General features: G+C 34.6%; 1 protein-coding gene across 1 annotated transcript; it reads left to right on the top strand.

Moving 5' to 3' along the window:
- The first annotated feature begins 21,785 nt into the window (after positions 1-21,785).
- Positions 21,786-22,910, top strand: LOC120169366 (glycosyltransferase BC10-like). Its single transcript, XM_039177518.1, has one exon. The coding sequence runs from the start codon at positions 21,786-21,788 to the stop codon at positions 22,908-22,910; it is 1,125 nt and encodes a 374-aa protein (XP_039033449.1).
- The last annotated feature ends 1,023 nt before the right edge of the window (positions 22,911-23,933 follow it).

Here is a 23,933-nt window from a genome sequence, read left to right on the forward strand (position 1 = left end):
GTCTATTTTAAAGAAAACTCCGTATGAACTTTTCAAAAATAAAAAGTCTAACATTATCTATTTTCATCCTTTTGGATGTAAATTTTTTGTTTTAAACAACGGTAAAGACAATCTTGGCAAATTTGATGCTAAAAGTGATGAAGGAATTTTTTTGGGTTATTCCTTAAATTCTAAAGGTTATCGAGTATTTAATAAAAGAACTTTATTGGTAGAAGAGTCTATACATGTTGTTTTTGATGATAATCCCCTTTCGAGGAAGGATTCTTGTGTTGATGATGACGTAGGTATTGTAAATACACATGAAGATGGACATGACGTTTGAGAACCATCATCAAAGGAAGAAATAAAAGATGAGGAAACTCATGATGCTCTCGAGAATCCAACCATTGAAGAAAGGGAAGTCTCTTACCCAAGAATTTAACTATGTCAAGGATGGTAAAATTTTAGGTGATCCATCCAAAAGGGTAACTACTCGATCTTCTCTTAGAAATATATGTAATTATGTTACATATATTTCATGCATAGAGCCTAAGAATATCCAAGAAGCATTAAATGATTAAAATTGGATTATGGCTATGCAAGAAGAGATAAATCAATTTGAGAGAAGTATGGATATTAGTTGAAAGGCCTAATAATAAATCTACTGTAGGTACTAAATGGGTATTTAGGAATAAGCTTGATGAAAGTGGTAATATAGTAAGGAACAAGGCTAGACTTGTTGCTTAAGGCTATACTCAAGAAGAGGACATAGACTATGATGAAACATATGCTCCCGTAGCTAGGATGGAAGTAATAAGAATGTTATTAGCATTTGCATGTTTCAATGAATTAAAATTATATCAAATGTGTGTTAAAAGTGCATTTTTAAATGGTTTTATAAAATAAGAAGTGTATGTGGAACAACCTCCTGGTTTTTAAGATTCAAAATTTCCAAATCATGTTTTTAAATTGACAAAATCTTTATATGGTTTAAAACAAGCTCCTAGAGCTTGGTATGAAAGATTGTCAAATTTTTTAATAGAAAAAGGTTTTTCAAAAGGGAAGGTTGACACTACATTGTTTTTAAATCGAAAAGGTAAGGATTTATTAGTAGTTTAAATTTATGTTGATGATATAATATTTGGTTCTACTAATGATGCTCTTTGCCAAGAATTTTCTAAGTTAATGCAAGGTGAATTTGAGATGAGCATGATGGGGGAGCTTTCATTTTTCTTGGGGCTCCAAATCAATCAAAGAAAAGATGACATCTTCATCAATCAAGCAAAGTACGTCAAGGGTATGCTCAAAAAGTTTGGATTAGAAAATGACAAACCCCAAGCCACTCTAATGAGCTCATCTACAAAGCTTGACAAAGATGAAGGAGGTAAATATGTAGATGTTAATCTTTATAGGTTTATGATTGACACTTTCCTTTATCTAACCGTAAGTAGACCGGACATTATGTTTAGTGTTTGCTTATGTGCTAGATTTCAATCATGCCCTAAGGAATTACATCTAAAATCCATTAAAAGAATCTTTAGATACCTTAAGGACACTCCTAGTTTAGGACTTTGGTATCCTAGAGACTTTAGCTTTAGCTTGCATGCCTTCTCTGATGCGGATTATGGAAGATGCAAAATAGATAGGAAAAGCACCTGTGGTACTTGTCAATTCCTAGGAAATATGATGATTTCTTGGTTTTCAAAGAAACAAAATAGTGTTACATTATCTACCACTGAAGCGGAATACATTTCAACCGGTAGTTGTTGCGTACAAGTTTTATGGATGAAACAACAACTTTTAGATTATGAAATTGAAGTTGGTACCATACCTATCAAGTGTGACAATACTAGTGTTATTTTTCTCACTAAAAATCCCATCCAACACTCTAGAACTAAGCACATTGAAATTAGACATCATTTCATTAGAGATCATGTCACAAAAGGAGATATAGTTTGAGAATTTGTTAATACTTTGCATCAAATAGCTGACATTATTTCAAAACCTTTAGATAAAGAAATATTTTGGAAACTTAGAAGATAATTAGGTTTAACTAACCTACTTTGACTTAGTGTTTAAAATAATTTTAGCACTTTTAATTAAAATTGAAAAATGCTTATAAAAATAACACTTTTGATTGCATTATTTGCTAATAGTTAGGGAGAGTTTATGATCTTTAGTGAAAATTAATTATATGTTCAAATAAATTTTAAAGATAGATTTCATTGATTGAACATAGTTAATTTTTGAAATATAAGTTGTCAATACCACTAGAGCTGACTAATTTAGCATTCTAAGTGTTTAAAAACAGGTTTTGACATTTTTGTGCAAAGTGTATCGATACCTAGGTATGGATACCCCCTCAATATGCATCTATACACTATGAATGTGTATTGATACATTCCTTGAATGTGTATCGATACACTCACAAGTGTACTGATACACCCTTCGGGGTTTGGGTTTAAATCCCTAAAAATAACATTTTTATCAAAACCCCTAACACCAAAACACTCTGTCGTTTCACCATCTCCACACCAAATCTCCATTTTTCTCAAAATCGATGTTTTTAAATCGGATTCCACTAATTTTTCAACTTCTAATCCTGCTAGCATCAACAAATTCGTGCAAACAACAACTCATTCCACTTAATCTCAATTTTTCAAGGTAAACTTTTCAAAAACACAATGTTTTTTTTTATTTTTGAACATAGGACTAGTTTTAATTAATTCTAGGATGAATTAGATAGCGAGCATTTGTTAGATTGTAGTCTATAACTATAATCTACAACTAATTTCATCAAAAACACAAAATTTTCAAAATTTTTCTTATTTTTTCGAAATAAAAAATTGTTTTAGTTTTAAAATTGTTGTTTTTTATTTAATTATGTTGTTTTCATGAAAACTATACATATTATGATTTTTCAAACATTGTTTTCAAAATAGTTTTCAATTTTTGCCCATTAGGATATTAGTTAGAGAACCCTGAATAATAAGGACTCGTATTGAGGTTTGGGATTGATTGTTGCATGCATGTGTTCTTAAATTGAAGGTATCCTTATCATTTCCTATTTATAATCATGTCTAAAAGCCCTAGGTCATCATCTAGTCGGTCAAACCAACCAAAAAATTGACCTCCTATTTCACCTCAAAATCCAAACCTAAACGCCCCCAAATGACTATCCTAAATTCATGTTTTAACGAACCTGGCCGTCGAGAAAATCTCTACCATAGGTTTGTTAACCTATTCGAGTCATATAGAATCCGGGAATAGCGTATCCCCTTAATCCAAGCCATGGTCGATATGAATTTTGAATATCTTCCTACCCTCCGATCTTGGAAATTTGATAAACTTTTTCAAGTTAAACCTGTCGTTTATCACCAACTCGTCCGTATTTTCTATTCCAATGCGGTTTGTGTCCAAAACGAGTCTCAAATTGCCACTGTCAGTATTCGGTCTTATCTTTTAGGCCAATACATTCATATTGACTCTGACTCAATTGCTAGGACATTTGGATTAGATAACGAAAAAGAAATTGTGGCTACACGTTATAGAGCTAAGGCTAGTGCAAGTACCTTGTTAACTCATCACGAGCGTTTTCTTCATTTGATAATCTCTTGGTAGTTTAGACCATCCCGAGGTAGATACTCCACCCTTAGAGCTCTAGATTTATGGTGGATACATTGTATCCAAAATGATAAGAAAATAAATTTGCCACAAATCATTTTTGATGAGCTAGTAGAAACCGTAAACAACATCCCGTCAAAATACATAGAAACCTTAGTTTACGGTTGTCTTCTTATTAATATGTTTATCAACTCCGGGCTTAGGTTCCATCTTGATGTAGTCATCCCTCTTAAGAGCCAAATAAATTTCATAACCTTGCATAAATCGAGATGGTCCAGGGATAAGGATCAATGGGTTCAATCAACCTAGAAAACACCGGGTGTTAGCTCTTCACGAGCTCTTCCGGCATCGGCACCGGCTACTGCTGATGATCCAGAGCTTGAAGAAATTATGTGAGATATCGATGATCACGTACCCGAGGACGAGCTGGTCCAACAAGAAAGTCCAATACCTCCATACTTTCGATCGTTTATAGAGACATTCGACTTGAGGTTTGCATTCATAGAGTCCCACTTAACCACTATGGCGGCTCAACAATTGGAGATTCTACGGGAGATGTGAGCTAACAACGAACGAAAGAATCAATGCACTCACACAAGAAATTGATGCTGTACGAGCACATTTTCCTCCTCCCGATCAATCGATGGATGATTAAACCTATTCTTGCTTAGTTTTCTTAGGTTGAATTAGAACTTATTGTTAAAACATTTTGATATGTTTTGGATTTGTGTGCTTTGGATGTTTGGATATATTTGAATGTTTAGAATGGTTAATTTGAACTTCATGTTTATATTGGTTTTATTAATTTTTGCATCATTTACATTATGATCGATTACCATTACACATTTATGAATATTGTTTATGGACTAATGGCTAATCTTTCTCTTGATTATTATCTTTGCAGCTTAAGCTATAACTGTTTAAATCAATTGGCTATTTTATTAAAAACCTTATTTAAAAGTTCTATAGAGTCTTTTTGATTTAATAAAAAGGGGAGAAATAAAGTAAGGGGAGTAATTTTCAAAATTGATTTCAAAAATGATTTTCAAAGAAAAACTTAAAATTACTAAAATGTTTTGTTATATCAAAAAATGGGAGATTGTTGAAAACATTTTGATGTTTCGATATAACAAATAAAGTATTATTGAATTTTAAGATTTTATATTCATTTTTGAATTATATATTTGATTAAATTATTCGAATATCAAAATTATTACTCCAAGTTTTCAAATGTCAATTTTAATCCTTACTTAAGTGTAAAATTATGTTTTAATCTTAAAATATTTTTGAAACAATTTTTACAAAGTATTTCAAACCATAATCGGGCCAAAAATAATTTTTACAAAGGGATGTACCAATACACTCATAGATGTATCGATACACCCGAACTTCAAATGTAATTAATTAACCGATAAACAGTCGATGTATCGACACACTCCTAGCTCCGAGAAACATCGAATGTAATTAGTGTATCGATACACCTATGATGTACTGATACACTAGGTCAACTAACGGTTGAAATATTTGAATTTTACACGGAGTGTACCGATACACTCTGATAGTGTACTGATATACCTACGCTCCCAACATATTTTTTAAATGGAAAACATACAACAACGGCTCTATTGACTTCACCAATGATCCCCAACGTTCAGAAGTAATCCAAGGTGTATTTAAAAAAGCTATGAAGCCATTGATCAACAAGTATTGAGAGAGACTAAAAGAGAAAGCATCAAACCTCAAGTTTGAGAAATTCAAGTCTATTTTCCATTCAATATTCATTTTTCTTTCAAGAACACCATTTGTGCTCAATTGTATTTATTCTTTAGTGTTCTTTCTTTGTTCTAGAATTGTGCAAATATCGTGTCTAGTGAGGTTTTTCTGTAAGTTTACGAAATATGTAAGTTTCACTTTGGGAGAGAGTGTTCTCAAGAATTTGGGGTATAATTCTTGAGGGATTTGTAAGGTTACTCTTTTTCCTCAAAAGAAAGACAAAATAGTGAATTTGTTGAAAATGCTTAGTGTGGATAGCTAAGGTAGTGGACGTAGACTTTGGTTGAAAAAGTCGAACCACTCTAAATCGCTTTGCAAATATTTTCACTTTTCTACAAAAGCTTCCATCGACGTTTTAATTTCCAATTCACCCCCTCTTGGCCGATTCATCCAATCGATTAACTCAGCATATTCTCATCGATATTTCTCTCATGAAACAAAAAAAAGTATACTTTATAAATCTAACAATAACTTTAAGTTTATACCAATATGAATACATTAACTCTAAATACCTGGTTTACAATACATGATCTTTTATTATGACCTTGTCCATCATATTTTTTACAAGTCATAATAAGACCAATCCTACTAATATGTCCAGGCTTGACTTTTTTTAGTTAATCTTTTTGCTTCTTTCGATTTTTCTTAGGCCTTCCAGACATATCTCTATCAACCGGTGGAAGAACAAGGTCAATTCCAGATTTCTTACAATCTTGAGGCCCATTAATAGGTTGCAAATCATATTTATATGCTTTAATGTATGTGTCTTTGTGAAAGAATGATTGTATACATTCATCTGGGTCCCTACCAGTATGTCATATTACACAACAAGCATGCGGACACGGAATCCCACAGAGTTGCCACCTTCTGCAGGTACAGGTTCTTTTATTCAAGTCTACAATGTATTGCTTATTCCCTTTCTTTACCTCACATCCATTATCTTCATTCCAAATCATTCTCCACTGAATGATGTTTTTCTTCATGATGTCAATTTTTTTCTTGATTAGTGGCCCATAATTGTACTTCCATGTAGTGGGGAATATCCGTTTTTCAACTATTCTTGTCATTATCTTGACTCGAATCTCTTCAAGCATTGTAATGATGCTCTTGTACCTTGCATCAACAATGCTCGAATTAAAAGCCTTATACAAATTATTGTCCACTATATTTGACTTGGCATGCATCATTTGAAAGGCCTTGGTCTAAATTTTCTCTTTTTTGCTAAACAATTCAGTATCAAGTATGATATCAATCTTTGACAATGCATCTTTGTTCTCCTCCCATTCTCTCTCAGTCGTGGACTTCACAATTTGCCAAAAGGCAAATTGATATGATTTTACTCTCTTCCTTCCAGTCCAATTCGCAAACACGTGTCGAGCACTATTCTGATGTTCTACTCATGGTAGAACATCATTTACAACAATCTCAATACCCTATCAAACAAAATTTTATTTAATTTCATATTTTATTCAATTATCATAGAACAATATTTAAACACAGCTTCTAACTAATTTTAGTTTTCAGACATATATTTTTTCAATTGATATAACAATAACAAGTTAGACTATTAACAGTAAAATAACAACTAGCATAAAGTAAATTTAATACATTGAATTACCTTGTATTGGTTACTGATGATGGTGTAGCCAAATCCATCATCTAATCCCAAGTATGTTGCCACTATACTTAGAAACCAATACCAAGAATCTGTGTTTTCACCCTCGACAACAGCACATGCGATAGGGTACATCTGATCACTGTTATCTCTCCCAATAGCATATAAAAGTATGCCTTTAAATGGGCCCTTAAGGAAGCAACCATCTACACCGATTATAGGCCTACACCCTTCTTTCCAACCTCTCTTCATAGCATCAAAGCATACATAAAATCGTTTGAAGTGAGGTGGAGAATTATCCGACACCCTATTTACTGCCATCTTTATTGTACTCCCTGTATTCTTTTCCCGTAACTCATATGCATAATTCCACAAGTTTGTAAATTCTTCCTTTATGTTTCCACCCAACCTTGATGTCACCATATTTGTTGAGTTAATCGATTGACGGAATCGGCCAAGAGGGGGGTGAATTGGCAATAAAAATTTTGGTGGAAGCTTTTGCAGAAAATTAAAAGAAATTGCACAGCGATTTAGAGTGGTTCGACTTTCTCAACCAAAGTCTACGTCCACTACCTTAGTGTTGAAATATGTTTCGATATAACAAATTTAAATGCAAAATGTTTTTGGACTTGTTGAATTTATTCAAAGGTTTCAAAAATAATTCAAGTTCATTAAAATTGGATTTGAGCAAGAAAAACCAGATTGCCTAGAGGGAACAGATTCTCCCCCAGGGGGTATCGATTCCCCGGGAACAAATTCCCCCCAGGGGTATCGATTCCCCGGGTACAGATTCCCCCTGCATGGTTTGGCTCCGAGAAATAACAGATTACTCGGAGGGAACCGATTCCCCCCTTGAGGGTACCGATTCCCTCACTGTTCATCAGCCCAACGGTCATAATATTTGAATTTATGAAAGGGTATCGATTCCCTATGAAGGGGTACCGATTCCCCCCATTCTGGGCAGCCTATATTTGCAGAAAAATCATTCCCAAATGGCTCCAAAACATCCCCAATGACTAGATATGACTTCCAACACATTCCAAGCTATAAATACAAGCTAAGGACACTTGAAGAAGTAAGAGAACAACTATCCAAGCAATCAAACACAAGAGAAGAGTTTTTCATTCTTATTTTATCTTTCTCTTGTATATATTTTGTTCTTGTGAGCTCAATCTTGTAAACACCTACCTTATAGAGGTTTTCTTGTTTACATTTCTTATCCTTTTGTAAAGGGGAAAGGTTCTAGCTAATCCTGTGTAAAAGCTAGGGAAAGGTTCTAGTTTAGCCCGGAAAAACTAGGGAGTTTGTAAGGTTACTCTTTATCCTCAAAAGAAAGAACAAATTAGTGAATTTGTTGGAAAATCCTTCGTGAGGAGCTAAGGTGGTGGACGTAGACTTTGATTGAGAAAGTTGAACCACTATAAATCGTTGTGCAATTCTCTATTTTTCAATCTCCTTACTCCCTAAACACAAAACCGTTCCGACCCCTCTTTACAAACCGTTCCGATTGTCAATTCGAGCTTCCAAAAATCCCAACAATTGGCATCAGAGCCTAACTCGTTAAGAAGGTTTAACCACCTTGATACGATCCTAGATGAAGCTCTACCAATTCCCGACGCAATCGACAAAAAAATGACTTTTTCCTCCAGTGCTTATTATCTTGAAGAATATCCTATTATGGATTCACAACCGGTCAACAAGCCACCATTCTTCAATGGAGAAAATTATGCACATTGGAAGAATAAGATGATGTACTTCATTCAATCATACAATCTAGGAGCTTGGTACTCAATCATGGACGGTTACTCCTCTCCACCTGGCAAGTACAACGATTGGAGTAGAGAGGAGCAAAAAAATTTCAGCTTAATTCTAAGGCTATACATATTCTATTTTGTGCTTTAGGCCCAAATGAATATGGAAGATTCTCATCTTGTTCCAGTGCCAAAGAGATTTTGGATAAGCTCCAAGTCACTAATGAAGGAACCGACGAAGTGAGGGAATCAAAGAAAAGTCTTCTCAACCATAGCTATGAGAACTTCAAGATGAAACCCGATGAAGACATCAAAGCTATGACGGATAGATTTTCTATGATTGTCAATGGTTCCAAAGGATATGGAGAAGTAATACCTAATGAGAATCTTGTGAGGAAGATGATCTACTCTCTTCCGAAGGAGTGGCAATCGAAGAAGACATCCATTATCGAAGCAAGAAACTTAAAGTATCTCACTCTCGATGAGCTAATTGGTTCCCTTCTCACTCATGAGATGATGGTGAAGGAAGATGAAGAAAGGGAAGAGAATAAAAACAAGAAAAAGAAAAAGGAGGAGGTAGGCATTGCCTTCAAACCCACCATTGAAAGCTATCAAGATTCAAGTGATGAGGTGGATGAAGATGATGATGAACAAGAAGAAGAGATGGTCAAGCTCTTGAAGGAACTCAAGAGATTCATGATTTCCAAGGAAGTGAAACATGAATCAACCAAAAAGAAGAGTCCCCCTATATGTTTCAATTGTCAAATAAAGGGGCATGTCAAGTATGAATGTCCTCTTCTAAAGAAAAATGGGAAAAAGGTATTTGTTGTATCTTGGAGTGATGAAGATGATTCCAATGATGAAGATGAAGTAGTCAACCTATGCCTCATGGCTACTCAAGAAGAATTCGAGGTATCTTCTAACTCATATGAATTTAATTCATTTACTTTTGATGAGTTACAAGATGCTTATAATAGGTTGTATTTGGGATTTTAGACCATGAACTCCAAATATACGAAATTAATTTCAAAACTCAAAAATAAAGATAATTTGATTTTGAAAGCAAAAGTTGATTTTGAAAATCAAAATGAAATTTTGAAAAATGATTTAGAGATTTCAAAAATCAAAATAAATGATTTAGAAAAGAAAAATTTTGAGTTTGAAGTTAAGTTTGAAGGCTTAACAAAAGAAAAAGAATTAATTTCTAAAAATAACCTATTATGTTTAAAAATGGAAAAATGCTCACATTGTCATTTTTATGGTCATTTAGAACATACTTGTCCTTTAAAGAAAGGAAAACATTTTAAAATTAGACAAGTATGGGTTCCTAAGGGAACAAGGGGCATTGAAACTAACGTCCAAGGATCCAAAGCAATTTGGATACCAAAATCGAAATGAATGTCTCTTGTAGGTGTGTGGGAGCAATGATGATGAAGATGATTATATTCAAGATGCTCTAGCCACACATGAAAAAGGAATGGGTAACCTCTAAGCTTAATGCTTTTAATTTTGGTTATTTGGTTGCTCATTTAATTTTAAGCATGCATGAGTTTTGATTTTAAATAATTATGTATTATTTTTAATCTCATGTATGTTAAAAGGAAATTATGATGAACATTTTAATGTCTTAATAATTTTTCAAAATTTTTAGTTCATCATAATGAATTTTGGTCAAAATTGGTTTTAAATGCAAATGATATCTCTCTAACAATTGATATTAACTTTTCAAATGTTTTGAATTTAAAAATTTTAAATTTTTAACCTAAATTTAAATGATTATGCATATGGTTTAAATGAAAATGATATTTCTCTCTAACAATTGATATCAAAATTTTCAAAATGCATAACATTTTTGGGAACTTTATGTAAATGCACTTAATTTTAAACAATTGGTATTAATATCAAATTTCAACAATTGGTATTGCATAAAGTATTTTAGACTTGGATATATTGAATTTCATGTGCTACTAACATGTTTGTTACTCTTTGTTGAAATTCAATTTTGTTTAAGTGTCAAGTTCTTAAAGCTAAATTTTATTTGGAATGCATTTATTGAGGGGGGAGTTTTTGATTTTTCAAATAAATTTTAAATGTCAAATTTACCACTTACTCTCCAATGTTATTTTAGAACTTTAAAAGATTGAATTATTTTGATATAACAGAAAGGGGGGAGAAGTTTGGTTGTTTTAAAAAATTCAATTTCTTAATGAAAAAGGGGGAGCTTAACATTTTCATATATTTTTCAACAATTGGTATCTTTTTCATTAAACATTTTATTAAGGGGGAGTTTTGCCAAAACAAATTTTCAAATGTTTTGTTATATCAAAAAGGGGGAGATTGTTGAAATATGTTTCGATATAACAAATTTAAAGGCAAAATGTTTTTGGACTTGAATTAAATTTATTCAAAGTTTTCAAAAGTTTTCAAAAATAATTCAAGTTCATTAAAATCGGATTTGAGCAAGAAAAACCAGATTGCCCAGAGGGAACAGATTCTCCCCATGGGGTATTGATTCCCCGGGAACAGATTCCCCACAGGGGTATCGATTCCCCGGGTACAGATTCCCCCTGCATGGTTTGGCTCCGAGAAATAACAGATTACTTGGAGGGAACCGATTCCCCCCTTGAGGGTACCGATTCCCTCACTGTTCATAAGCCCAACGGTCATAATATTTGAATATTATGAAGGGGTATCGATTCCCTATAAAGGGGTACCGATTCCCCCTATTCTGGGCAGCCTATTTTTGTAGAAAAATCATTCTCAAATGGCTCCAAAACATCCCCAATGGCTAGATATGACTTCAAACACATTCCAAGCTATAAATTCAAGTCTACAATGTATTGCTTATTCCCTTTCTTTACCTCACATCCATTATCTTCATTCCAAATCATTCTCCACTGAATGATGTTTTTCTTCATGATGTCAATTTTTTTCTTGATTAGTGGCCCATAATTGTACTTCCATGTAGTGGGGAATATCCGTTTTTCAACTATTCTTGTCATTATCTTGACTCGAATCTCTTCAAGCATTGTAATGATGCTCTTGTACCTTGCATCAACAATGCTCGAATTAAAAGCCTTATACAAATTATTGTCCACTATATTTGACTTGGCATGCATCATTTGAAAGGCCTTGGTCTAAATTTTCTCTTTTTTGCTAAACAATTCAGTATCAAGTATGATATCAATCTTTGACAATGCATCTTTGTTCTCCTCCCATTCTCTCTCAGTCGTGGACTTCACAATTTGCCAAAAGGCAAATTGATATGATTTTACTCTCTTCCTTCCAGTCCAATTCGCAAACACGTGTCGAGCACTATTCTGATGTTCTACTCATGGTAGAACATCATTTACAACAATCTCAATACCCTATCAAACAAAATTTTATTTAATTTCATATTTTATTCAATTATCATAGAACAATATTTAAACACAGCTTCTAACTAATTTTAGTTTTCAGACATATATTTTTTCAATTGATATAACAATAACAAGTTAGACTATTAACAGTAAAATAACAACTAGCATAAAGTAAATTTAATACATTGAATTACCTTGTATTGGTTACTGATGATGGTGTAGCCAAATCCATCATCTAATCCCAAGTATGTTGCCACTATACTTAGAAACCAATACCAAGAATCTGTGTTTTCACCCTCGACAACAGCACATGCGATAGGGTACATCTGATCACTGTTATCTCTCCCAATAGCATATAAAAGTATGCCTTTAAATGGGCCCTTAAGGAAGCAACCATCTACACCGATTATAGGCCTACACCCTTCTTTCCAACCTCTCTTCATAGCATCAAAGCATACATAAAATCGTTTGAAGTGAGGTGGAGAATTATCCGACACCCTATTTACTGCCATCTTTATTGTACTCCCTGTATTCTTTTCCCGTAACTCATATGCATAATTCCACAAGTTTGTAAATTCTTCCTTTATGTTTCCACCCAACCTTGATGTCACCATATTTGTTGAGTTAATCGATTGACGGAATCGGCCAAGAGGGGGGTGAATTGGCAATAAAAATTTTGGTGGAAGCTTTTGCAGAAAATTAAAAGAAATTGCACAGCGATTTAGAGTGGTTCGACTTTCTCAACCAAAGTCTACGTCCACTACCTTAGTGTTGAAATATGTTTCGATATAACAAATTTAAATGCAAAATGTTTTTGGACTTGTTGAATTTATTCAAAGGTTTCAAAAATAATTCAAGTTCATTAAAATTGGATTTGAGCAAGAAAAACCAGATTGCCTAGAGGGAACAGATTCTCCCCCAGGGGGTATCGATTCCCCGGGAACAAATTCCCCCCAGGGGTATCGATTCCCCGGGTACAGATTCCCCCCTGCATGGTTTGGCTCCGAGAAATAACAGATTACTCGGAGGGAATCGATTCCCCCCTTGAGGGTACCGATTCCCTCACTGTTCATCAGCCCAACGGTCATAATATTTGAATTTATGAAAGGGTATCGATTCCCTATGAAGGGGTACCGATTCCCCCCATTCTGGGCAGCCTATTTTTGCAGAAAAATCATTCCCAAATGGCTCCAAAACATCCCCAATGACTAGATATGACTTCCAACACATTCCAAGCTATAAATACAAGCTAAGGACACTTGAAGAAGTAAGAGAACAACTATCCAAGAAATCAAACACAAGAGAAGAGTTTTTCATTCTTATTTCATCTTTCTCTTGTATATATTTTGTTCTTGTGAGCTCAATCTTGTAAACACCTACCTTATAGAGGTTTTCTTGTTTACATTTCTTATCCTTTTGTAAAGGGGAAAGGTTCTAGCTAATCCTGTGTAAAAGCTAGGGAAAGGTTCTAGTTTAGCCCGGAAAAACTAGGGAGTTTGTAAGGTTACTCTTTATCCTCAAAAGAAAGAACAAATTAGTGAATTTGTTGGAAAATCCTTCGTGAGGAGCTAAGGTGGTGGACGTAGACTTTGATTGAGAAAGTTGAACCACTATAAATCGTTGTGAAATTCTCTATCTTTCAATCTCCTTACTCCCTAAACACAAAACCGTTCCGACCCCTCTTTACAAACCGTTCCGATTGTCAATTCGAGCTTCCAAAAATCCCAACAATTGGCATCAGAGCCTAACTCGTTAAGAAGGTTTAACCACCTTGATACGATCCTAGATGAAGCTCTACCAATTCCCGACGCAATCGACAAAAAAATGACTTTTTCCTCCAGTGCTTATTATCTTGAAGAATATCCTATTATGGATTCACAACCGGTCAACAAGCCACCATTCTTCAATGGAGAAAATTATGCACATTGGAAGAATAAGATGATGTACTTCATTCAATCATACAATCTAGGAGCTTGGTACTCAATCATGGACGGTTACTCCTCTCCACCTGGCAAGTACAACGATTGGAGTAGAGAGGAGCAAAAAAATTTCAGCTTAATTCTAAGGCTATACATATTCTATTTTGTGCTTTAGGCCCAAATGAATATGGAAGATTCTCATCTTGTTCCAGTGCCAAAGAGATTTTGGATAAGCTCCAAGTCACTAATGAAGGAACCGACGAAGTGAGGGAATCAAAGAAAAGTCTTCTCAACCATATCTACGAGAACTTCAAGATGAAACCCGATGAAGACATCAAAGCTATGACGGATAGATTTTCTATGATTGTCAATGGTTCCAAAGGATATGGAGAAGTAATACCTAATGAGAATCTTGTGAGGAAGATGATCTACTCTCTTCCGAAGGAGTGGCAATCGAAGAAGACATCCATTATCGAAGCAAGAAACTTAAAGTATCTCACTCTCGATGAGCTAATTGGTTCCCTTCTCACTCATGAGATGATGGTGAAGGAAGATGAAGAAAGGGAAGAGAATAAAAACAAGAAAAAGAAAAAGGAGGAGGTAGGCATTGCCTTCAAACCCACCATTGAAAGCTATCAAGATTCAAGTGATGAGGTGGATGAAGATGATGATGAACAAGAAGAAGAGATGGTCAAGCTCTTGAAGGAACTCAAGAGATTCATGATTTCCAAGGAAGTGAAACATGAATCAACCAAAAAGAAGAGTCCCCCTATATGTTTCAATTGTCAAATAAAGGAAATTATGATGAACATTAATCTCATGTATGTTAAAAGGAAATTATGATGAACATTTTAATGTCTTAATAATTTTTCAAAATTTTTAGTTCATCATAATGAATTTTGGTCAAAATTGGTTTTAAATGCAAATGATATCTCTCTAACAATTGATATTAACTTTTCAAATGTTTTGATTTTAAAAATTTTAAATTTTTGACCTAAATTTAAATGATTATGCATATGGTTTAAATGAAAATGATATTTCTCTAACAATTGATATCAAAATTTTCAAAATGCATAACATTTTTGGGAACTTTATGTAAATGCACTTAATTTTAAACAATTGGTATTAATATCAAATTTCAACAATTGGTATTGCATAAAGTATTTTAGACTTGGATATATTGAATTTCATGTGCTACTAACATGTTTGTTACTCTTTGTTGAAATTCAATTTTGTTTAAGTGTCAAGTTCTTAAAGCTAAATTTTATTTGGAATGCATTTATTGAGGGGGAGTTTTTGATTTTTCAAATAAATTTTAAATGTCAAATTTACCACTTACTCTCCAATGTTATTTTAGAACTTTAAAAGATTGAATTATTTTTGATATAACAGAAAGGGGGGAGAAGTTTGGTTGTTTTAAAAAATTCAATTTCTTAATGAAAAAGGGGGAGCTTAACATTTTCATATATTTTTCAACAATTGGTATCTTTTTCATTAAACATTTTATTAAGGGGGAGTTTTGCCAAAACAAATTTTCAAATGTTTTGTTATATCAAAAAGGGGGAGATTGTTGAAATATGTTTCGATATAACAAATTTAAAGGCAAAATGTTTTTGGACTTGAATTGAATTTATTCAAAGTTTTCAAAAGTTTTCAAAAATAATTCAAGTTCATTAAAATCGGATTTGAGCAAGAAAAACCAGATTGCCCAGAGGGAACAGATTCTCCCCATGGGGTATTGATTCCCCGGGAACAGATTCCCCACAGGGGTATCGATTCCCCGGGTACAGATTCCCCCTGCATGGTTTGGCTCCGAGAAATAACAGATTACTTGGAGGGAACCGATTCCCCCCTTGAGGGTACCGATTCCCTCACTGTTCATCAGCCCAACGGTCATAATATTTGAATATTATGAAGGGGTATCGATTCCCTATAAAGGGGTACCGATTCCCCCTATTCTGGGCAGCCTATTTTTGTAGAAAAATCATTCTCAAACGGCTCCAAAACATCCCCAATGGCTAGATATGACTTCAAACACATTCCAAGCTATAAATACAAGCTAAGGACACTTGAAGAATAAGAGAACAACTATCCAAGCAATCAAACACAAGAGAAGAGTTTTTCATTCTTATTTCATCTTTCTCTTGTATATATTTTGTTCTTGTGAGCTCAATCTTGTAAACACCTACCTTAGAGAGGTTTTCTTGTTTACATTTGTTATCCTTCTGTAAAGGGGAAAGGTTCTAGCTAATCCTGTGTAAAAGCTAGGGAAAGGTTATAGTTTAGCCCGGAAAAACTAGAGAGTTTGTAAGGTTACTCTTTATCCTCTAAAAAAAGAACAAATTAGTGAATTTGTTGGAAAATCCTTGGTGAGGAGCTAAGGTAGTGGACGTAGACTTTGATTGAGAAAGTCGAACCACTATAAATCGCTGTACAATTCTCTATCTTTCATTCTCCTTACTCCCTAAACACAAAATCGTTCTGACCCCTCTTTACAAACCGTTTCGGTTATTGATTCGAGCTTCCGAAAATCCCAACACTTAGCTATCCACACTAAGGATTTTCCACAAATTCACTAATTTGTCTTTCTTTTGAGGACAAAGAGTAACCTTACAAACCCTCAAGAATTATACCCCAAATTCTTGAAAACACTCTCTCCCAAAGAGAACAATACAGATTTGCAAACTTACAAGGAAATCCTCACAAGGTAGATTGTTTGCACAATTCTAGAACAAAGAAAAGAACACTAAAAAATGAATACAATTGAGCACAATAAGTGTTCTTGAAATCAAAATGAATATTGAATGAAAAATAGGCTTGAAATGCTCAAACTTGAGGTTTGATGCTTTCTCTTTGATTCTCTCTTGATTCTAGTTGCTTGATGTTTCTTGTTATAGATCAATGGCTTCTAAGCTTGCTTAAATACACCTTGAATCACTTCTAAACGTTGGGGATCATTAATGAAGATAATATAGCCGTTTTAGTGTGAAATAAATTAATAAAACAGTTTGGAGCGTGGGGGGAATCGGTACCCCTAATAGGGAATCGGTTCCCTAAGTGTAAAATTCAAATATTTCGACCGTTGAACAGTGGGGGGAATCGGTTCTCTCCGAGCATACTGGAATTCTCAGAGCTAAATCATTCAAGGGGAATCGGTACCCCCTTGGGGGAATCGGTTCCCTCTGAGCAATCTGGAATTTTTGGCTTTGAAACGGTTCGAAATACTTTGTAAAATTATTTTGAAATTGTTTTAAGATTAAAACTTAATTTTACACTTGAGTAAGGATTAAAAATGACTTTTGAAAGATTTAGAGTAATGTTTTGATATTCGAATAATTATATCGAATATACTTAGAAAATCTTTTTGGAAAATCTTAAAATTCATTTAACTTAATTTGTTATATCGAAATATCAAAATTTTTTTAACAATATTCTTTGTCCGTTGACATTTACTCATATTAACATTTACATGTATTTCATATTGCACCCTTCTTTGTATCTCTTTAAGCTTTATTTTTGGGTGGTCTCTAATCGTATCTTCAAAAAAGTTATGCAATTACCTTTGCAGTAACTATCCCGTTACTAAAACTAACAGGGAAGTTGTGTTCATCTATGAAAGTCTTAACCTGTAGACTCCCTACCCTCTTATTTATACTCACATATATTCTCTATGGATAACTTTTAGATGCAATACATTTGTAACTAATCCTGTTAGTTTTATAATGTACAATTCTCAACTCTCTTTTACTGCATCTTGAGTATTTATGGATGGCATCTTTGAATTATTTTTCATCTATAAATAACACCCTAAACAGAAATGAGGTCTCTCTGTATCTGGGTTGTAAATAGGATATATTCCTCTTCTCCTAACACCTTCTTCATGTTCATCATCATCTGACCTAATCAAACTCCCATGGTCATCACTGTCATAGTAATCAGTATCATTCCCGCCTACATCTTCTGTGACTTCAATATTTCCTCCCTCATCTACTTCCTCGTCATATAACTCACTATCATTTTCCTCATCAACATGTTTTTTACCTTTATTATTCTCTCTGGCATATTTCAGTTCATTATCACCCTCACCGTCAGATAAATATGACACATCCATATTATATGCATTTTGTTCCTCACTATCACTCTCTTCATAATCTTCATTTATATTCTCAGATTCTTGGACACCCTCACCACCACCACCACCAGTAACATCAATATCACGCTCTCCTTCAGCAGCAACATCCTGAACACCACCATCTCATGCAATAGTATCATCAAGACCACCCCTATCACAATCTAAATCACCCTATTCTGCAACATCTCCAATATCATCAAGACCAACATCATCAATTACATTTTCAGCAACCCTCTCTACAACACAATTAACAACACCCTCACCGATAGTTATTCATAAAATATCATCAACAATAAAAGTGTGTCTACTTCATGCTCAACATATATGTCTATAAAACCATATTTTACCCAATAATTCAACATGGCAATTATACTTGTATCATCCCAAAGAACCATAAGATTATCTTGTAAACGACCACTAAATGGTTCATGGAAGTAGATAATTTGGATACTATTAAAATGTAACACATTTTGAATAATTTTACAAACTTCAAAATACAAAATTATATCTGGATCCTCTTTCAACCTAATCAACTCACCACTTACATATCGCACATATGGATTGCGAACAAATTTGCCACCAACATGTAAATTCATGTAATACTCATTTTCCTCATTCATCTCTATTTTAATAAAAAAAAATTAATGTTAGCATTCACATGGAGGGACCCAAACTGTGTAAAAAACAAATAATTGATGCATGAACATGGAGGGACTATTTTCACAATAAAAAAACCAAACATGCAGTCCCCACCACTCATATACCCTAAAAAATGCAGTCCCCCACCGATGATATATGCATCCAAATTGTGTTTTCCACCTTCGATTCATTACTGGAAACCCAAGTAATAAAGGCTCAAACCCAAATATATACCCTTTCGTGCAAAACCCACAAGTTATTAACATCCTGCAAGTTAGAAAACCCAAATATTTTACAAATACTTCGACACAATGACATAAACCAAAAACATTTAACCAAACCCATTATGCCTTAACAAACCCAAATAATCAAGGTTTTTCTTTAAAAAATAAACTCACATTCTATTGCATTTGAGATGGAGAGATTGAATGGGGAAAAGATTCAGAATTCGTTCTTGCTTCGAAGGAGAAAGGAGATGGAATTGAAAGGGGATATGCGATTAGGGTTTTAGCTTGATTTGTATTTGGGGGTACTTGGGTTTGGGGGGAAATACCGTTTGACGCGTATATAATTCATGCTAAACTCGCGTATCATTTTTATTTTGTTTATTAACCTGAACATTTATTTTGGGACCCTTTTATCCCATTTCACGCCCTTTCCCCAAGTTCGATTCCCATTCCTCGCATTTAGGACCCTTTTATCCCTTCCATCCAATATGCACCAATAAGAGAGTGACACGTTTCACTCTCCTACTGGTACAAACTTCTAATTTAAATTATATTTTTAAACAAAAAATGCTGACATGGAAACTCCACCACATCATCGTTGTCCACCTGTGAATCCTTAGTCAGATGGACCTGTTGACCGTCAGTTGACTAACGGTTTCCATCCAACGGGAGGACTTCTTACTCATATTTAAACGTTGTGGGGACAAATACTCCACACAAAAAAAAATACGGACAAAAATGCATATAGTGTCAAACGTTAGGGGTATTTCTTTGCATTATGCCTTTCCAAAAACATAATTTCAATTCATTCAAAAAGTTTTTATTTTGATTCAATTATGTTTTATATAATTTAAGCAACGGTTAAAATGTTTAAATTTAATTCTTTTCGTAGTAATAATTTTATATTATTTCGATTTTAATTTTAAAATCATATTAAACTTATATTGAGCTAGTGAAGCTTTATTTCAACGATTAAAATATTTAAAAAAATGATTCAATTTATAATTTCAATTAATTCAAAAAATTTTTATTTCATTTGTTTCTTTGATCCTATCTCTCCGCATGTACATAGAGATGGACTTAGACAGGGGCGAGTGGAAACGATCGCCTCTGAAAAATTTAAAATTATCATATATTTTAGATATTTTTAAATATATTTTTCATTGAAAATTTATTTTTGTTTCCTTAAAATTTTACAAGTTCAAATTTATCTCCTCTAATGTAATTCTTGTGTCCACTTCATGCATGTATGGATGTACGAATGAATGAACCCTCAAGGTATTATGAATGTTAGAAAAGCTAGGGGAAGTAGCTGTCGAGGAGGGAACATCAAACAATAGGAGATTGGTCGTTTATGTGAAAATTGGAAGGTGCCTTGAGGGAGGGCCGTTGGGCGGCCATTGCAGATAATAAGTGATAATTATAACGCTTCACTGACATTATTCCTTTGAGATAAGAACATGTCTCAAGTGCTTTTAAGGACGGTTATGGGTTGAGTTTTAATTAATTCAATTTTATTTTAGAAGTACAACATCTTCATTCGAGTTTGATATGAGTTTAAAAAAAAATAATTGGACTTGAAATTTACCCAGATTTTAAAATAAAACCATGCATCTAACTATACTCGACTGAAATATATAAAATAATTATTATTATTTTTTAATGATAGAAAAGAACATTAAACACTAATTGCTTCTATCCTGCGGATGTCTTCCTGAAAAAGAAGGTTCTACAGTTACTGGTGGTTCGTGGAATCCGGCAGATTGAAACCAAGCTAAATGAGCCATGCTGTCCGCCACTCGATTCTTCTCCCGAGGTGTACAGATGAATTCCAAGTTGCAATCCCTTTCCACAAGAGGCAGGATATAAGTTTAAAAAAATTAATTCTCGTATGAACGACAATTGCATAAATAGCTTGTTTGCTATCTGATTCCACACACGCTGAGACTAACCCATGCATTGCTCCAGGCAAGTGAAATCCCTTCATACATTCCCCACAATTCCGCATCGAGGGTCGAACATTTCCCAATAATTTTAGAAAACCTCCGGATCAATCTCAAAACTTATTAGTTTTAAAATAGAGACATTATTAAAAAAAACTATAGAGATATTATAACAATTAGCTCTAAATTTATTAAAAATTATATTATAATCTTAAGTAATGTTAGAGATTTTTCACCTCAAATCCAACTTAATCTAGTGTTTTATAAAATCTGAGCCAATGAAACCCAAATTTAATATTTTAAAATATAAAAAGATGATCCAATAAGGGATAATTTTAACTGAAAAGTCCAATAGAAGCCTTGCTAGATTTATAATCACATAATTGAAAGGAAAGGCTGGTTAGTTAGCAACGAACTTTGTGCAACCCAGTTGTGAAGTTTTGTTTGCCTCGCTAAGGTTGTTTTTGCATACCCAGACCCAGTTTCCAAATTAGGCACACTAATTAATTTGATCGAGTTAATGTTAATAATTACTATCTATAAATGATGCGCCAAACTTGTGGTTTTAGATCATTTTAAGTACAGAGCTTTATTAATATGACTTAGGCTTAACCTAATATTCTATTAAATTCAACTCTTTCCTTGAATTTTGACGTTAATTGCCGAAAGAAGACAGATTTTCTTGACATAATTATAATTACTTGCATTAAAAAATAGTATTTTATTGCTTTCACCGAATTCTCACCCTTAGATTCTGTCTCGAAGGGTTTCGAACACACTTTCAATTCAACACTCGACGGAGGAGAGAAAAAGGAAGAAACATCATGCTGTCACCGACCCCACTCTCTCTCTTTTGTGCTGTACTCCTTTGCTTTCCTTTAGCCGTCATTATAACCATCACTTCTCCGACAACCACCGTCCCCGGTGGTTCCGGTGAAAACCCAATTCCAGATTTGGTCCTTCCACCCATAGCACATCAAAGATTCTCCTCCAAGCCACTGAATTTACCACTGCATGATGACGGTTCACTCCTCCGAGTCGCTTCTCGAGTTAACTCGAAAGTCCCCCCTGGTTCGCTGAAAAAGGTTGCGTTTTTATTCCTTACTACGTCGCCTCTGCCTTTTGCTCTCCTGTGGGAGCTTTATTTTAACCAAACCCCCAAAAACCTCTTCAATGTTTACGTACATGCCGACCCGAGTTACCCTTATGATCCGCCGTTCTCGGGTGCGTTTGCTCACCGAGTCATCCCTTCTAAACCCGCTATCCGTTTCACCCCTACTCTGGCTTCCGCTGCCCGGAGGTTATTGGCTCACGCGCTGCTTAATGATCGTTCGAATTACATGTTTGTCCTCTTGTCCGCCAATTGCATACCCATTCGCTCTTTTAACTTCACCTACGAAACGCTAACTCGGTCCAAGAAAAGCTTCATCGAGGTTCTGGAAAACGAGGTGGGGAGTTTCGACAGGTGGGCTGCGCGTGGGCAGGACGCGATGTTGCCTGTGGTTAAGTTGGAGGATTTCAGGATAGGGTCCCAGTTTTGGTCTCTGACACGTAAGCACGCGAGGCTCGTCGTTGGTGACGAGATGGTCTGGGCGAGGTTCAACCGACCGTGCGTGGTCTGGGACACGTGTTACCCGGAGGAAAACTATTTTCCCACACTCATACACATGAGGGACCCACGTGGCGTAGTGGCAGCAACTCTGACCCACGTGGACTGGAACGGCAGCTTCGACGGTCACCCGCGGATGTACGTGGATTCCGAGATTACCCCCCAGTTGATCTCACGGCTCAGAAACGACAAGCCTCGTTACGGCGATGATGGAACCAACGACTCCGATTCGCCGATGTCAAAACGTCGGCATTTTTCGTTCTTGTTTGCCCGGAAGTTCTCGCCGGAGTCAATCCAGCCATTGTTGAAAATAGCAAGGGACTTCATATTCAAGGATTAACCAATTGTTGTAAATTTCATCTCTTTTTTCTCTCTCTTTAAACTGTTAAAAGTGAAATCACAAACGTTATATAAAAAGACGGGAAAAAGCTGGGAAAGAACCCAGTGATGGTTGTTTGTGTGGAATTTCGCGCCTTTTGTGTTTTTGAGTAAACTCGGGCCGAGTGACCTGGAATGAGAAAATGTAAACAAAAGAAAACATTGTGTCCTTGAAAGAGCACCAAACAATTCAGGTTCGTCTACAAATCCCATTTTCAATGTTTCATCTTTTTATGGCCAGGGACGGAGGTACATAGGTTGTTTTTTTTTTGGTGGGGGGGGGGGGGAGAGGGGTTTCCCCCTTATCATTAAAGAATAATTAGATAACTACCTATTTAGGCCTTTAAATTTTAATTTATTTTAATTTTGTCCCCTTATTTTTTATTGTTAATTTTACTTTGCCCCTTGAATTAAAATCCTAGTTCCGTCTTTGTTTATGGCAAAAAGTAAGGCATAATAATGTTTTCCTATATGATTCCTATCCAATTATCCATAAATGATATCATAAAATTTTATTTAGAGATATTACGCTTGATAATCTAATTATACTATCTTTCCTCACTTATTACATATTTTTATTGAAAACATAACTTTCAATATTCTCATTAGTACTTTATAATATTTTAAAATAAATTAATTTATGAAAAATAATAAAATTTACTCTCAAATTCTAATCGAAATTAGACAACAACCTCTAAATACGCATCAAATGTTATTTTCATAGTTTAGGATGCAATTATTGTTTTAACCATATCGTTTTATTGGTGTCCTTGATGCTCTCCGAGTTGAACTTTGGACCCTCCATGACGGTTTTTATTTTGCTTCGATGTAAGATTCTTCAAATCCAATCGGATTGTCAACAAGCTGTCCATTTGGTAAACGATTCCGCTGCTGACAAGTCCCCACTATCTTCAGTGCGAGCGATAGCTTAGAATCCGCAGTTATGCTTGGATGACGGAAGTCATTTAGACTCCTAGAGAGGGAA

Source organism: Hibiscus syriacus, unplaced genomic scaffold (genome assembly GCF_006381635.1).
Source record: "Hibiscus syriacus cultivar Baekdansim isolate YM2019G1 unplaced genomic scaffold, ASM638163v2 tig00111758_pilon, whole genome shotgun sequence".
NCBI lineage: Eukaryota > Viridiplantae > Streptophyta > Magnoliopsida > Malvales > Malvaceae > Hibiscus > Hibiscus syriacus.

Excerpts from the sequence above, each read along its gene's own strand:
- LOC120169366 (XM_039177518.1), top strand. The coding sequence starts at position 21,786 with ATGCTGTCACCGACCCCACTCTCTCTCTTTTGTGCTGTACTCCTTTGC.